The sequence below is a fragment of the Vulpes vulpes genome, chromosome 10 (genome assembly GCF_048418805.1).
Source record: "Vulpes vulpes isolate BD-2025 chromosome 10, VulVul3, whole genome shotgun sequence".
Taxonomy (NCBI): Eukaryota; Metazoa; Chordata; class Mammalia; order Carnivora; family Canidae; genus Vulpes; species Vulpes vulpes.
The window spans coordinates 30,467,159-30,483,790 of NC_132789.1; the positions used below are offsets into that span (position 1 = coordinate 30,467,159).

The following is a 16,632-nucleotide window of genomic DNA, read 5'->3' on the forward strand; positions in this document are numbered from 1 at the left end:
TACCCACGTACAGAACTGGGAAAACCAATAAATTCCTAGTTCTGCTCCATGAAGCCAAAGAGCCTGCTTCTTATTCTTCTGATGCCCTACAGCAGGGCAAAACATTCACCTCTGGGGGTGTAGTTTCATGTTCTAGAAGCCCTAAGTTAGTGCTTCCCAAAATCCTTTCTAAAACTTTTGATTTGTAATTATAGTTTTATAAAATATAATAAGAATGTCAAACTGTTATATAAGCTTCTAAATTATTTGATCACTTTCTGAGCTCAATACCAATGCATGAACTCCACTTGCTTAGCTCTACCCTAGCTCAAGCTACACCACTCCCTAGGGGTAGGACTTCTTTGAGAGCCCTCGGTAGTCTTCCCATCTCCTACCTCTGCCTGACCATCCCATTCAGGGCCCCTAGGCTAGGGACCCACTGAAATTGCACTTCCCAGCCTGTGTGGGCCTGTACCAGAGGTTGCCCAGTACCCTTAGGAGCACAGTCAATGGACCTATAGCAGCTGTTCCCTAGATCCAAATATCTGCTGAGGAAGAGCACAGCTGGCCAGAGCTGCCCCACTTACCCCACTTACAAATGGGCTCCATCCTAGGTTCTGCCTGCACAGGCCACGTTGGAAACCGCCTCTGTACCTTTCACTAACACGTAGCCTTAAGGCAGGATGGAGAGGAGGACCCACAGGTTCAACTAGGACTGCCACCCTGTACCTGGGAGGCTAGCATTAGGCCCCCAGACTCATTCAACACTTTTGGCAAAGAAGTACCAGTAAGGTTACAGAGACCAAATTGCCAAACCACCATGAGGTATAGTGAAGGAGTAACAGAGGAACTGATATGTACTGCTCACTGTGAGACCTGGATCAAGATATGGCTTTAGAGGCACTCCCTTCCTCTTTAGTCTTCAAGATCTATCTCCTAGGAATTAGGTACTCCTCAGAGAGCTATTTTACCTGGGGGAAGATGGGCTGACAAAGACGGTGTCTTGCTTAAGATTACCCACCAGAAAGGGGGTAGTTAGGACTTAACATCAGAGTATGTGGCTCTGAGTGCTGCTCCTAACTATGTATGACACTGTGCTCCCAAAGGAAGACCTCCACTGATGGGTGATTTAAAGGATTCCTCTTGGCTTTTACTGAGAATCAATACAAGAAACGGCCATATCAAGAAAACTGTATTTTCTGTTAAACTTTTATTAAAGATACTGTGCTTTATTTTATTCTATCTTTCTTATATGAGGATCCAACCATAACTTCTTAGAATTTAGCACCAGGCTCTTGGGAACCTCACCAGGTGTTCTTACTGCCTTAAAGGCAGGAAACTCAGCCCGAAGTGAATGCTCACTCACTGCCATTTTCAAGTGAATGACAAACTTGATGCTACCTTGATTCTATAGTTGTTCCTGGAGCTGTACATATGACTGACAGGTCTTGTGAGACCCTCAGCGACACAGCTGTTGAGGGGACCAATCATGGTGGCATGAGGGCCCAGATCATGCTATCAAGACTGCCTTTCAGCAGCCTAATTCAAGGGGTATGCCATGTGCTCCTCCAATCAGGGTTTGTATTCCCCAAGACAGAAAATAGTACAGCAAAGGTCACAGAAACCTATTAAGACAAATGTGGAGTGCCTTTCTCAACTAAAAGACAGTTTCTGTCTATGGTGCTTAGTTTCTCTAAGGTGGGGATTTAGGTTTCTTTATTCTGTTAAGAACTCACTCCATTTCCAAACTGAGTTTTCAACGTTTGAATTAAGCCTGAAAACATTAGCCTCTCCCTCTTGACAATTACCCTATAGCATGCCCTCTTTGAGGGAACTCTTGCTAAGTGCAGTCCTTTCAATCTGCCCTCATCTCTAGTCTCTCCTCAAGTTCTACTTCCTCGCCTCTGCATCAGCCAGTTCCTCAGATGTAATGCTCTATTTAGCTGGGTCTTATCTGCTGTTGCTATTGCTCTTTGTGGCTTTTCTTTTTTTTAAAGATTTTATTTATTTATTCATAGAGACAGAGAGAGAGAGAGAGAGAGAGAGAGAGAGAGATAGGCAGAGACACAGGCAGAGGAAGAAGCAGGCATCACAGAGAGTCCGACGTGGGACTCGATCCAGGGTCTCCAGGATCACACCCGGGGCGCAGGTGGCGCTAAGCCGCTGTGCCACTGGGGCTGCCCCTCTTTGTGGCTTTTCAATTGCAATTTTTAAATTGCTCTTTTCTAAAAGTAATTTTTGAGGGGCACCTGGGTAGCTCAGTCAGTTTGTGTCTGACTCTCAATTTCAGCTCAGGTCATGATCTCAGGGTTGTGAGACTTAGCCCTGTGACACTTAAGATTCTCCCTCTCCCTCTGCCCCTCCCTGCTCCATCTAAATAAACAAAGAAAAGTAATTTTTGGTTTATTTCCATATCTATCTGATCTTTTTTGATGGTTCATTATTCCCTTTGAGCCATAATTCACATACTACAAAATTCATCATTTCAAAGTAAAAAATTCAGCAGTTTTTGATATATTTGTACAGTTAAACAACTACCACCATCTAACAGCAGAGCATTTTGATAATCCCAAAAAGAAATTCTGTATCCACTAGCAATCATCCCAACCTACCCTTCCCTCATCCCTGGCAACCACTAACCTACTTTCTGTCTCTGTAGATTTGTCTATTTGTCTATATTGGACATTTCATAGCAATGGAATCAAACAACATGTGGTCCTTTGTGACTGGCTTTCATTTAGCATAATGTTTTCAAAGTTTTTTTTTTTTTTTTTTCAAAATTTGTATGTGTGGCAGCATGTGTAAGTCCTCTAATCCTTTTTATTGCTAAATATATGAATGGGTATACCACATTTTGTTTATCCATTCATCAGTTGATAGACATTTGGGTTGTTTCTACTTTGTGGTTATTATGAGTAATACTGATATGAACATTTGTGTATAAATTTTTACATGAATATGCTTTCAGTTCTCTTGGGTATATATATAGGTATGAAATTGCTGGGTCATATGGTAACTCTATGTTTAACCATTTCAGAAACTGTCAGGTTGTGTTGAACCATTTTAGAATTCCATCAGCAACTTATGAGGGTTCTGATTTCTTCCCACCCTTGTCAACACTTATTATCTGATTTTTTGATTATAGCCATCCTAGCGGGTATAAAGTAGTATCTCACTGTAGTTTTCCAATTTGTATTCCCTGATGACTAATGACTTTGTTCTTATTGGTCATTTGTAATTTTTGGAAATATTTCTATTCAAACCTTTTGTTCATTTTTTTTTTTAATTTTTATTTATGATAGTCACACACACAGAGAGAGAGAGTGAGAGAGGCAGAGACACAGGCAGAGGGAGAAGCAGGCTCCATGCACCGGGAGCCCGACGTGGGATTCGATCCCGGGTCTCCAGGATCGCGCCATGGGCCAAAGGCGGGCGCCCAACCGCTGTGCCACCCGGGGATCCCTTTTGTTCATTTTTAAATTGGGTTTTATTGTTGAGTTGTAAGTTCTTTCTACATTTTGGATCCTAGAATCAGATGTAAGTTACAAATATTTTCTTCCATTCTGTAGGCTGTCTTTTCACTCTGTTGATAGAGCTTTCTTTAAAGCACAAAAGTTTTAAATTTTGATGAAGTCCAATCTATTTTTTCTTTAGTTGCTTGTGTTCTGGGTATTATATCTAAGAAATGGTCTCCTAATTCAAGGTCATATAGCTCTACATCTATTTTCTTCTAAGAGTTTTAAATTTTTAGCTCTTACATTTAGTTCTTTGACCCACTTTGAGTTAATTTTTGTATATAAGATGGCATATTAATCTTTCGTTTCACATTTTGTTTTATCTTTCATGTCTCTGTGATTAAGCATATTTATCTTATAGTCTTTATCTGGCAATTCTCTATGATAATTTCTATGATCAAATTTATAAAAAGTTCTAAAGCTACTCATTATGTCTTTGTAATGCATTGTTTCTTTATGTGTTTTGCTACTATTGATTTTGAGTCCCTTTTTGGCAGTACTTCATCAGTGGGAATGCTGTATATTCTGGGGTCAGGGAAATGTCGCTGGCAGAGGGGGGTTTGCATGGGTTTTGCCAAGTGCCTCTGGGTGTTAATTAGGTCCAAATTTCCTTTTTGTGTTCATTTCTTTGCTTGATTTCCAGATGACCTGGGTAGTGTTAACCACCCCCAACTCACAGGAGGGAAGGTATACGGCTATACAGTCTATTTTCCTAACCCTGAGGACTGGCTGAGACATTTCAACTTTTTGGTGTTGTTCTCACGCTGCCCTTCAGGTTTCTTGTCTTCTCCCTCACTGAAGTGTACTTTCTCAAGCAGCTTGACTTAATGCTAGTGTCTTAGTTCCAACCCTGTACATGGCTCAGGCTCAACATCCTCTCTTGAATCTGTATGGCCATCAAAACTTAAAGTCACCATGTCAGTAATCCCCAGCCCAACATCCACAGTGTGGTCCTACCCTGGGTTTGGCTCCTGCGGACCTCCCTTACTTTCTCATGAACTGGTCACATGTTTTAGGGATATGTATTGTAGTTCATCCACCATTTCAAAGTACTGAGCAGCAGGAAGATTTTCAGATCCTCCATACTGCTGTACAGAGGAACTGCTAGATCATGGAGATCACATGGACCACCTATATATGAAACAGGTACAATCACACTACAGAGTAGAATATGAGGTTCTACATCAAGATCATAGATGCAGCAGCTGACTTGGAGAGTCCTCCCATGCTGGTTTCCAAAGGCTATTCTCCAAGGAGAACAAATCCTGATCAGATAAGCAATTTTGAGATCATGAGTCAAGTCCTGGGGACAGTGTACTACAGTTTTAGCTCTAAGACATCATCTACTGCAAGGTCAGGTCTCATCACAAATGCTCCCTTCATTGAGCATCTGCTGGTTGTGTGGCCACTCCAACAGTCTGTGACCAATGTCCTTGCATTTGGCTGATAGTGGCAAAGGCTAGGTACATCCACTTAGGGCTGCTGAGCCCCTATCGCCTCAAGGTGGAGTACAACCCCAAAAGGACATAATTACTTAAGCGCATGGCCCCTCTGTAGGAGGGGCCCAGTCCACCTCTAACTTCCCCAGCCCCCAACTAACTGGGCTATGCAGTGAGTTACCTCTATGTTGTGGTAGGTTTGTGGGGGTGGGGACACACTCCCCAGAAATCAGAAAAGTTCTGTGCCAACATACACACCTGCCCTGGCCACACTCCTGCAATTCTAAGAAACAGACTACCTCCTATGTAGCTTGGCTGTTGTGTGCTAAGGGAGGTGCAGAGAATGGATGAGTAGCATAGAGACTGCAAGAACTCATAAGTCTATCTAATTTCATAAAGACCTCTCCTCTATCACTTTTTTATCTCAGCTCCCAAACGCCTGGTCAGTTCTGAGCAAGCCATTACTTCCACGGTGCAACAGTGTCAGAGCCAACCTCCTATTCCTCTTCTGGGCAACCTCTGGGCTCTGTTCAAATGATGACCTTATTCTCAGCATAGTCTCTGCACTGATCAGACCTGGTGTTGTTGCCTTCATTGTCCTTTATGCCTGTTCTGTGGCTCCCATGGCTCCTTCCAACCACCTTCCCCCTTGAAGAAGCTGCTTTCTCTTACGACTCGGGGGCTCCTGAGTATAGAGGGATGAGAGTCTGCTCTTGCATCGGAAGGCAGGCTGCTTGGTGGGAAAGCAGACACTGCACTGCTGGCTAAGACTATACCCTCCCTGGTCTCTTGGGGCCCCACACAGCCACCACCTACCTTTCCATGGCTGTTGGAGTCACACTGGTCAAGGCAGGAGCACCTGGCGTGGCTTTGGACCGCTCAGTGAATCGGGAGTCAAATGCTTTCATGGGTTCAATCTTGGACGGGGTTGTTAACACGGAGGGTGACGATGCAGCAGGAGTAGAGGTAGCATTCACACTGGGGGTGGGGGGTAAGAATGTGGGAGAGCACATCAAGCACAATCCATCAAGCATTTGGGAGTCCTAGATTTGTGTTACTTGGAGCCAGTTAAAAGGGCACAAACAAACTTATGTAAACACAACTTCAAGATGTAATTAATAGTTCTATTTCTTTAATACTTTAATGTGTTAAAATCTGGAAGTCTGGCTAACTAAGGAGATCATAAGCAAATGCATTCATGTTTGTGTCCCACTGCATTGTTCTGAGAGCTTCTGGGGGTAGCATGAGGCCTAGAAAGTAGCTCTTACCATCCTTTTATCCCACAATACAGTTGTATTTTCACAATCTGAATACAGAGTCTCTACCCCAAACCACTCCAAACCACCAGCTTTTCCTGCTTCCACAAATGGTCTAACAAGAAGATGCACCCGGAGTCCTGAAGCCACTGTCTATTCCTGGCCTTCATCCTTGCCCAAACACACTGTGGCCTGAGTGGCCCCTATCATCTTACCTGGACAATTATGCATTCTTCATATTCTCCTCCAAGCGCACACCTCACAGCCCTTATCTTCTCCATAGGAGAGGCCTAGGCATGAGCCTGCAAGCTTCACCCCATGCCCAAGCACATCACACATGCTGGGTCCCAAAGCCTCTGGCCCTCCTACTGACCACATCCACCAGACTAGACCCCAGACTAGATACCTGGCAGGCATCTGGGAGCCCCTTCCTCCTCTCCCAGGACCTGCAGGGCCAACTGTTAAAACGTCTCTCAGATCTAGAGCTGTCTTCCCCAGATACCCTTCCTGAGATGACTGGTATGGCAACACTCCTGACTGTGCAGTGAAGAGGGCCTAAGCCACTTCCAGTGTAAAATTGCTGAAAGGTAGGGCTGACCCTGAGGCAGGCCATATGTCCCTAGCCAGTTCCCACCCTTAGGAGCACATCCTCGGACTGCATCTTGTATCAGAGACTCACCTGAACAAGAACTCCCTCCCAACCTGGCCCTCATAACAAAAATTAAGCATCTTTCTTTTTTTATTGAAGGAGCCATGAAGTGTCAGTGCAACTGTGTCCATATCTGAACTTTCCCCAGGGATAGGAGCAAGCCTTGGCATGCCCACTCACCTGTCCTTACTGACAGTATCACCAGCCGGCCTGGCGCCAGTTGTTGCCACAGGCTCTGTGGAGGGCTTCGAGGCGCCAAAGGAGTTGGGGGTACTGGAGTCCAGTGGCAGTAGCTGTGGATTGCTATGAGAGGAGAGCATGGTGCCCGCCAGGGAGCCCGAGAGTGGGATGCTGTTAAAGAATGCCGTGGAGAAGTCCCTGTTGTCAAGAACAAAAATCAGCCTGGGAAATCAGATACCACATCAAGTACTTTCTATGTTTGAAGTAATTTTTTTCTGGGTCCAAAGGTGAAGTATTTTTGTGGAAGAAAATGTGCAAAGTTAAGAAAAGTAAAAAGAAAACTAAAATTATGTCATACACTATGTGTAATTGAATCTAAGATGAGCTGATACTTTGTGTACCACTAAGAAAGAAAAAGTTACTACCAAATGTAATTATTAGATATACACTAATCTAAGAGATGTTAAAATGTGCAAACGTGTCTCAGGATTCATGAAATGCAGCCTATAGGGCAAAACTCCCTTTCATTATGGGCTGCATGGATATACCACAATTTACCTAACCAGCCTCCACTGAGGAATGCCAGGGCTGTCTCCCAGCTTTTTCTTTAGTAGAAACTGCTGTATTAGGAAGCAAGATACTGCAGTGTTAAGGCTAAGAGCTCTGGGCCAACCCAGCGAGGTTTCACTCCTATGCCATACACAAGCTCTGTGACCTTAAGCACTTTTACCACTCTGAGCTTCAGGCTCCTATCTGCAAAACAGAAAGTGACAGGACCCTCCTTGTGAGGTCGGGACTAATGTGGCTAGCATAGCACACACTTAGAATACATAGTAGCTGCTCAAAAATGCTCCCCTATTATAATCATCATTGTACCAGTTGTTTCACATATTACATGGGATAAATTCCTAGAAGTGGAATTGCAGCAGCAGATGGAATGTTCATTAAAGAGTTTTGATAAATAGTTCTTAGTATATAAATATCAAGTTTTGATAAAAAGTGCCTTCCTTGGAGGTTTAAATTCCAGCTCTGTATGAGAGTGCTTATTTCCCCAAATCCTCAACAGTCTTACCAAATTTCTTGATACTTGACAATCTGATGAAAAATAATTTATCTTACTATAGTTTTAATTTTCAATTATTTTGACGTGAGGTTGAAATTTTTTCATATAGAAGCATTTGATTTCCTTTTTTGGTGAACTGTTTATATCCTCTGTATATTGTTCTATTTGGTTACTAGTCTTTATTATTGATTGTGAGACTTACTTATTAAAAAAATTCCTTCTATGAGCAGGAAGTATTTTCCCTAGAATTTTGTTAAAAAGACTTTATTTTTAAGTAATCTCTACAACCATTGTAGAGCTTGAGTTTACAACCCCGAGATTAAGAGCTGTGTGATCTGAAGCAGCCAAGAGCCCGCCGTATGCTGTGTTTTGACTTATCGTGCATTTTCCTTGCCCTCAAAATGTTATTTTTATGCGGTCCAAATTTTGTGCCATTTTAAAAAATGACTTTTTTTTAATCATAAAAATATTTTTAGGGAATCTTCTAAATTTTTAAACAATGTAAAAGCTGAACATTAAGAAAAAAAAATCTCTGACCTGTTCAGAATTTATCTAATTTTAAGCTGTGAAGTAGGGAATCCAACTTTGTTTCTGGAGGGTAGGTAGTCCTGATTCTCATTTATTTGATTAACTGATGTTTCATTACTGATGCAAGATGCTGTTTTTAAAATTCCCTTCAATATTTGGGTTTACTTTTGGGTTTTCCATTGCATTCCACTGCTCTATTCATGTGTCAGTACCCATCTTATTCTAGTTTACAAGTTTTAATTTCTGGTGGAGCTAGTCTTCCCTGATTTTCTTTTTTCAGAAATATTTCAGCTATTCTTACTTATTTTTCCCTTTAATTTAGAATAATCTAATTCTGAAAACACTGTCGGTTATTTGTATGGGCTCATGTTGAAAGAGATCTATCATTTTATGATGTTGAGTCATCCTAGGAATAAATGGTATTCATTTCTAGTTATTTCTTTGAATTTTCTTTTAGTTCTCTCAGTAGGGTTTAAATTTTTTCTTCATAAAGATCTACATTTCTTTGTTACATTCTAGGTATTGCATCCGTGAAAACGATTTCTTCCTTTTTATCTTCTAAAGGTAGTTGCAGCTTATGTACATTTTATTGCCTTCTTGTCTATGGCAGTTTTCCCAGTTGATTCTCTTATAGATCATACCATCTTTAAATAATGATACATTTTACCAACTCCTGTCCAATTTATTCTCTCTCTTGACTAACTATATGAGCCCAAACCTCCAGACCAATGTTAAAGTATGGTCAACAAGAGTGGACACTTGTTTGATTTTTCAATTACTTTAAGATAGGTTTTATCAAGTTAAGAAGTATCCATCTATTTGTATTTAACTAAATTTTAAATCAGAACAATGTTTAGTAAAATGTCTCAGGCATTTGCGGAGATGATCAAATATTTCTTTTGATTTTTTGACATGCAGAAGCAAATTAAGTTTCCCAAAATTCCGACCACCCTGCTTCCCTGAAATAAACCTTACTTGGTCATCTTTTTTAGCAATGTAACACGCTATAAGTTTGTTACTATTTTATTTAGCATTTTTGCATTTACATTCAGAAATGCAATTGATCAGGAATTTATTATGTTCTATATCTTCGTCATGTTTTTGATATAAATATTATGTTCAAGAAAAGTTTTGCAAGTTTTCCTCCTTTTTCTATTAATTGCAGTATTTTCAATAGTATTAGAATGATCCGTTCCTCTAATCATTAGAATGAAAACTTTATTAGAATTTCTCTGTAACACCTTCTTAGTCTCGTAGCTTTTGGTAGGTTAGCTCTGTGACATCATCCTCTATTTTCTTCTATAATAATTCAGTTGTATAGATTTTCTTCAGTTTTGATCATTTTATTTTCCTCAAAATCATCTACCTTCAAATTTATTTGTACAGAATTCAGTAAAAAAAAAGTCTTTCAAACTTTCGATTTATTCTTTATCTGTGATTATTTCCATTTAAAAAATTTGTGGCTTTTTGTTTTCTTGATTAGCTAAGCTGATCTTGATCTATTCTGTTGCTACTTGCTTTAACATGGGAATCAAGAGGGCAAAAAAGCCTTTAAGACCAAAAGAATCAAGTTCTGGTGCCAGAAATATGTGCCCTGTGGCAGAAAGCTGGCTTAAGTCCAGTTAGAAAGCCACCTACCACCTCTGTCTCCTCATCAAGTAAGGCCTGAAAGGATCCATAGGAGAAAAGCACCACCATCACCGCCACCTCTATGACCCTCACTCCCACAAGCCCTTCAGTGTTCAAAGCACAGACATACCGGTCTCATTTGGTCCTAATATAAACTAAGCATGTGGCATTACCCACTGATAGGTTAACAATGGGAAAAAGGCTTGATCAAAAGGAAAACCACTCTCCAGGAGGAGTCAGGAGACCCGGTTCTGGCTCCATCTGATCAGGTCTCTGCATACCCTAACATGAGAGGTCAGATCAGCATTTCATGTGACTGAAGGTCTCTTCAGACTTCAAGGAAGATTCAGAACTGCTCACGGATGAACAACTGCAAAGTGCAGGAGGCCACCATGTGTGGTGCCTTATGCAGATCGGTTGAATGAGTATAAAACCAGAATGAATCACCTTGATAGTGGGGGTCTATTTCTTTCATGCAGGGCCTTATCATCCTTTGAATCAACATTGTTTTGGGGAGAAGGACCAATATAAAAGCAAGTCTGACTACAAATGCTGAGACAACATCAAATGGTGACTGATTCCACTTCCCCCTTCTTTGCTTCCTCAAGAAAATGTGCCTTAGAGCCTTAATCTCTGTCCAGCAATTCCACCTCTGGGAAGTATCCTGAGGTAACAGTCATGAGCGTGTTCAAAAATTCATTAACAATCACAAAACACCGGACACAAACTTTTAAGTCCACAGTTAAGGGGCTGGTCAAGTAAATCATGGTGCATTCACAGCCTGGGAACCTGGACAATCAGCAAGCCAATGCTTCAGAGGACTATTTATTAAAAAGGATGCAAGGTCAAGATACAGGAACAAGTGGGGAAAAAAGACCAGAGATACAGATGCCAAAACGTTAACAGTAATTATATCTCAGAGACTGGATTACGGGTAATGTTTATGTCCTTTTTTGGGTTTTTAGTATTCAACAGTGTGTATATAGAAGGGAAAAATGACACAGAAAAAAAATCAGTCCGACTTCTCTCCCTGGTGTCTTCAATGCCCCACCAACAATGAAGCACAGCTGGCCATGTAGACACACTGGCCCTGCGAAGGCGCCCTCGCCCTCCGGCCTGTCACGGGTTCCTCCCTGCCCACCTTCTGCATGAGTCAAATGCACGTAAGGCTCTGTAGGAAGCACAGGGCTTTGAGGCTGGTGGGAAGCTGGGCTCACCTCTCCCATTTCCAGATTCTATGGGTCAGACTGGCCCAAGAGCCTGTGAAGACTCTGATTATGAAAGTGCTAACTGGTGAAAGGAGAGAGGAAGACCTCCCCAGGTTAAGGCCACAGAAAGCTCGGTGAGTGAACAAGTACCCGGTGTCCAGCTGTGCTATGCAGAGAGGTGTGATTCTTCTGCGACCATCTGCTGTCCGAGTTTCAACTTGTTTCTTCAAAAGATTCTGGTAAAGTAGAGTGACATATATGAATAGAAGTTTCTGCCAAAGTACCTCTACATATAAAAAAAATAAGGCTTCTAAAGGAAATGATTTTTAACTTCCCTTTCTATGGTCTTTCAAGTTCAACTAAACTAAGCCACTGAATCAAAGAACAAGAATTTTTGTCAGGGTGTGTGTTTGAATTTCTGCACCATAAAGCAGTAAGGGCAGAAAGTTCCCAGTTGAACTAGCTGCAGCACCTTGCTCTCCATCACCAGCACTGCAGGCCTGGCTAGGTTTCCTGGGCAGTGAGCACGTGCCAGTCTGGCCACTCCTGCCCAGCAGCCATGGGGCTCACTGAGGGAACAAATGAATGAAACCTGCACCTGCAAGCCACTCCTGTCTCTAAGCTGTGAAATGCAAACCTTTCATCAGAGTCATTTCTTCCACTGAAGACTCATAAAACCAAAGGTTCCCAGTCACACATTGTGTCTCAATCACTTGGGGAGGTTTGTTACCCTGTACAAGCTCCTGGAAATGGTTCAAGCTCCCCAGGTGATCCCAACATTTCCCGCTCCGTTCCTGCTCCAACTCCACTCCCACCCAGTGAGACATGGGCTTCCAGAGGAAGAAGTGAGGAGCCCACAGACATCTCCTAAGGACAGAACCTGAAACCTACTGTTCTCAGTATCTAGAATTTCCTACAAAGGCGAGAAGTGAGGTTTGGAAGTTCCCACAAGAGAAGACTTCCTCTAAAGTTTCTTGGGACAAAGAGGCCTTTGGACAAAGTGCCTTAGGCCCCATTAGTACCTCATGCAGCTGATGGCAATAGGAGCAAGTGGCCCCAAGCTGGCTTACCCCTGGTTCTGTTCTAGGTACTGCATACACTTACCTCCCTACCACTCGTATCTGTGCTCTGTTCAGACTGCACACTTCCCTTGCCCTGTCCCTGGGTGTGTACTCAAGTCCTCAGTGCTATGGGGCTGAGCCCTCACCTTCCTAATGTCTTCCAGACTTTCCCCATTGACGACTCCAGCAACTGAAGCAGCAGAGCTCGTCTCTCTAGATGAGGCACTCTTCTGGTCCAGCTGCTGTTGTTGCTGCCTGCGTTGGTATTTGAGCATTTCTGGGTTCTCAATGACAGCTGTGGATAGCTGGGCTTCAGTCATGATGGCCAAGCTCTTGCCATACGTGGACTGGTGAATGCGGCTCTAGAGGAAGCAGAGAGAAGTGCAACAGACCAGTTGTGAGCAGCAAAGTGGTAGACCCCATGTGGGCAGGGACAGTGTCCCCAGCACATCAGTGACTGGTGTGATTTATACAAGGATGTGCTAATGACCAACATGGAGGCCAATAGGACATATGCCTCATGGCAGAGGATACTAGGCATGGGGAGGTCATGCCCTGGGATCCATTTCTGCAGGGCCTGGTGTGCTGTTATGTGGCCAGGAACTTCCTTCTCTTGCTACCTGTCCCATCTCCCTTCACTCTCTCCCCTGGACTCTGGAGGCAGAATAAAGTTTGGCAGATGTTTACCTGTTTCTTAAACATGGGGTCCCTGCCTGCCATTTGAGAAATGATAAGCTACATAGTGTTATTTTGTAGGGTGCTCATCTCCTTCCAACCAACCAGGACTCTCCAAGTGGGAAGGGAGTACACAGCGATCCCAGGTTACCTAATGACAGTAACAGGGTAGAAAGAAGACTTGAAAGAAAGAAGACTTGAGGCCACTGAAACACTCATCCCTTCACTGACAACTGACTCTTGGGGGAGCCAGGCTATTCTAGGTGCTGCTACAAAGCAGAACTCTACCCCTAAGGGGTTTACATCATAGTGGGAGGTCCACACAGTAGCTTATGAGGGGTTCTCCCACCTTCAAGGGGAGAGATGCCCACCTGGTCTGGGCTTTCATTAGGCTCCTTTCAGACAAACAAATACATTCTGCTAAGTGTTGTCAAAGGCCCCTTTGTAGAAACGTCTGTTTTCTAAGTCTATGGTCCATAAAGCATGGCCTTTCCCAAAATCCTTGAAAAACACATGGGCCACCCTGTCCTGGGCAAAGCACAGAGGCGAGGAGGCCTATGGGCATGGCTCATGGTTCTATTCTCATACCTAAGGGTCATATATGGTCTCTGCAAAGGGCCACACTATTTTCTGAGGCTTAGTTACTTCACTGATAAAATGAATGAGCCCTGCCTTAAAAGGTTTTGTATAATTCATATGAAATAAAACATGCAAAATGCATGGCCTGGAGTCTGGTATGCAATAAATGCTAAGAAATAACCAATATTACTGTTATAGTTGCTGCTTCATGGCATCTATGTCCTTACAAGACAATGAAGAAAATGATGTGAGCAGGGACCCTTGAGATCATTCCCACTATCTCCCAGGGTAAAAACTTCCCAGGGTGTGGCTAATTTTAAGCTCAAGAAAAGATGCCCAAAGTTGTTTTATTCTTAGTTCCAGAATGGATTTCTGACACAAATAAGAGTCTCATCTTTAATCTATCTTGTAAAGAAGATAAGCATTACAATCTATAAAAGATACCCAATAATACCTTAAGAAACAATGTCCCCATGTATATCCTAAGAGGAGGGTCTAATCAAAGGGGCCTCTCAGAGCTATGGCGGCTATTTCTGTGGCTTGAGAGCAAGTGCAGCATTCAGGCCACTAAGCTGGAGGTATACTGTTCTTTTACCTTCTCCTCCTCACTCAAGGGGTCTCCAAGCTCATCCTGGGAGAAATCTAGAAACGCCACAGAGCCATCCATGGAGCACACCAAGATGCCCAGCCCGTTCAGAGTCCTGAAAGAGAGGACCATTAGCAGCCTGGGGAGCAAGTGCCTACGGGGCTTACCCATACCTCCAAGGCTGGACTGGGGGATAGCATGCAGGACTCTAACAGATGCTGGAAACTCTTCATTCCCTTCTGTGGAATTCATTGGTAGGGTGGGGGTAGGGGAGACAATCATACCTAGAAGGTTCTGGTGCCCTAAGCATATGTACAAAGTATATCTTATGTATTTTGTAAGAATTTCCTTTTTTTTAATTTTTTTTTTTAAGATTTTATTTATTCATGAGAGACAGAGAGAGAGAGAGAGAGAGAGGCAGAGGCACAGGCAGAGGGAGAAGGAGGCTCCACACAGGAAGCCTGATGTGGGACTCAATCCTGGGTCTCCAGCATCACGCCCTGGGCCGAAGGTGGTGCTAAACCGCTGAGCCACCTGGGCTGCCCTCATTTTTGTTTTATTTTTGAAAACATTTAAAAAAAAAAACATGAAGTGTACATCTAAAGGAGGTCATTGAGAAGCAGAAAATGTGTCTCCACACTTCTAATCTGGTTCATGCAACAACAAAGTGAAGTAAAACCAGAATCACAACACTCTCCTTTTCCCAAATATGTTTGCCTGAGGAGGTATTTTCCAGGGCCTAATGCCAACAAAGCAAGGAGCATAGCAGCAGACATGCTCCCAATGGCAGGCCCAAGCAGCCCTTTTCTGAATCATGTGCAGACCCAGCAGGAGTCTGCTCTAGTTGCCACCCCCCAAAATTGGGGGGTGGGGGAGTCCCTGGCTGCCTGACCCTAATCGCATCCAGAGGCCTTATGTTCCAACATGTGGCTTCTCTTTTCCTAGCCCGTGCATTGTAAGAAGAATCCATCTTACCAGGAAATATCCATGATGGATTTGTCGAATAGCTCATGGATGACAACCAAAGGCCGTTTCAGACACGTGAGCTGGAAGGAAAGAAGCAGCAAAGGTTAATGAAATGAATGAAACTGCTTTCTGTCCACTTAACTCAGTTACCACCAACAGTACTTAAAGCCTTGGTCTGAGTTTTTGTTGACATATTTGACTCTATTCAAATAGCAACCAGCAAGATCCCAAACTTTGGGAACCAAGACCTGCCAAAATATGCATTTTCAGTATGGCCCCTGTCTGAAGGGCTTGCTCTGGTCTGGCAGGGGAGATGGCCGTACACATAGACAACCAAGAATGGTGGTTCTAGAAAGGCCATGACCTGAGCAGAGGTCTACAAGCAGGGACAGGATGCCAAGGCCTAGGCAGAAGATGAGGCAGCAAAGTAGCATCCAGGTGCTGTATGCAGCAACACCAAAACCAGTTTAAGTTGCTCCAAATCTAGACCCAAAGTTTACTACTATTAACACCTTGAGTAATTTTTTGGGGGTCTATCCTGAACAAATATTTTATTCTTTGGCACGATTGTGCTTGCCTTTTCATTTGATACATAATAAGAATGTTATTAAATATATTGTAAAAAACTCTAATGACTGCATGACACCATGTGTATACTTGTATCTAGTCACTTAAAGGTTGGACTGTATGCCATCTCTACATTCCCACAGCTCACATGCTAGAGTATGACCACCTTGCTTACAGGTCCAGGGGCCACAGCAGAGTGGGCTGGGAGGGAACACCTTCTGTATGGCTCCCAACAGGTGCTGTTTCTGGGGGGAAGAGCTGCTGCAGCTACCCTAGTCCTGAGGATAGGGAATCTGAGCTACCTGGATTTCATAAGAAGAATCTTGCTCCTCCTCCAATTCTACTTCCAGAAAAAAATAGCCCCATCTCTCCTCCCAGCAAATATGCCTGCAGACCACTCAAAAATCTGGAACCTGTGTGAACCCCTGACCTCAGCATTATAAGAAAATGAGCACGTGATCAGTGATGTTTTGGTCAAAGAACCACAAAATGGAGCCTTAGGCCAACAGGAGCTTAGGAAGAACATGCCTAGAATTGCCTATAATGGCAGAACCTGGGTTCAGGTTCTGAAATGTCACATGAATAAGGGCCTGAAAAAAAAAAATCACAGTGTACACAACAATTAATTTCTCCAACAAACAACTATAATAAATGCGGCCAGAAGATAACCTCCAAGTCTACAACTATAAGTCCATTCTGTTTATGCGGCCATTAATAATTAGTTTGGAACAAACTATTGATTACTAAACATA

General features: G+C 43.0%; 1 protein-coding gene across 4 annotated transcripts in view; it reads right to left on the reverse strand.

Moving 5' to 3' along the window:
* HIRA (histone cell cycle regulator) overlaps window positions 1-16,632 on the reverse strand; it is an 88,186-nt gene that overhangs the window by 34,669 nt on the left and 36,885 nt on the right. For all 4 annotated transcript variants that reach the window (XM_072723473.1, XM_072723474.1, XM_072723476.1 and 1 more), the window contains exons 10-15: window positions 15,323-15,393; window positions 14,357-14,462; window positions 12,654-12,869; window positions 11,597-11,682; window positions 7,019-7,216; window positions 5,750-5,911 (exon numbers count right to left, since the gene is read on the reverse strand). In XM_072723473.1, the coding sequence (XP_072579574.1) occupies window positions 5,750-5,911; window positions 7,019-7,216; window positions 11,597-11,682; window positions 12,654-12,869; window positions 14,357-14,462; window positions 15,323-15,393 (839 nt within the window). The remainder of the gene's footprint in view (window positions 1-5,749; window positions 5,912-7,018; window positions 7,217-11,596; window positions 11,683-12,653; window positions 12,870-14,356; window positions 14,463-15,322; window positions 15,394-16,632) is intronic.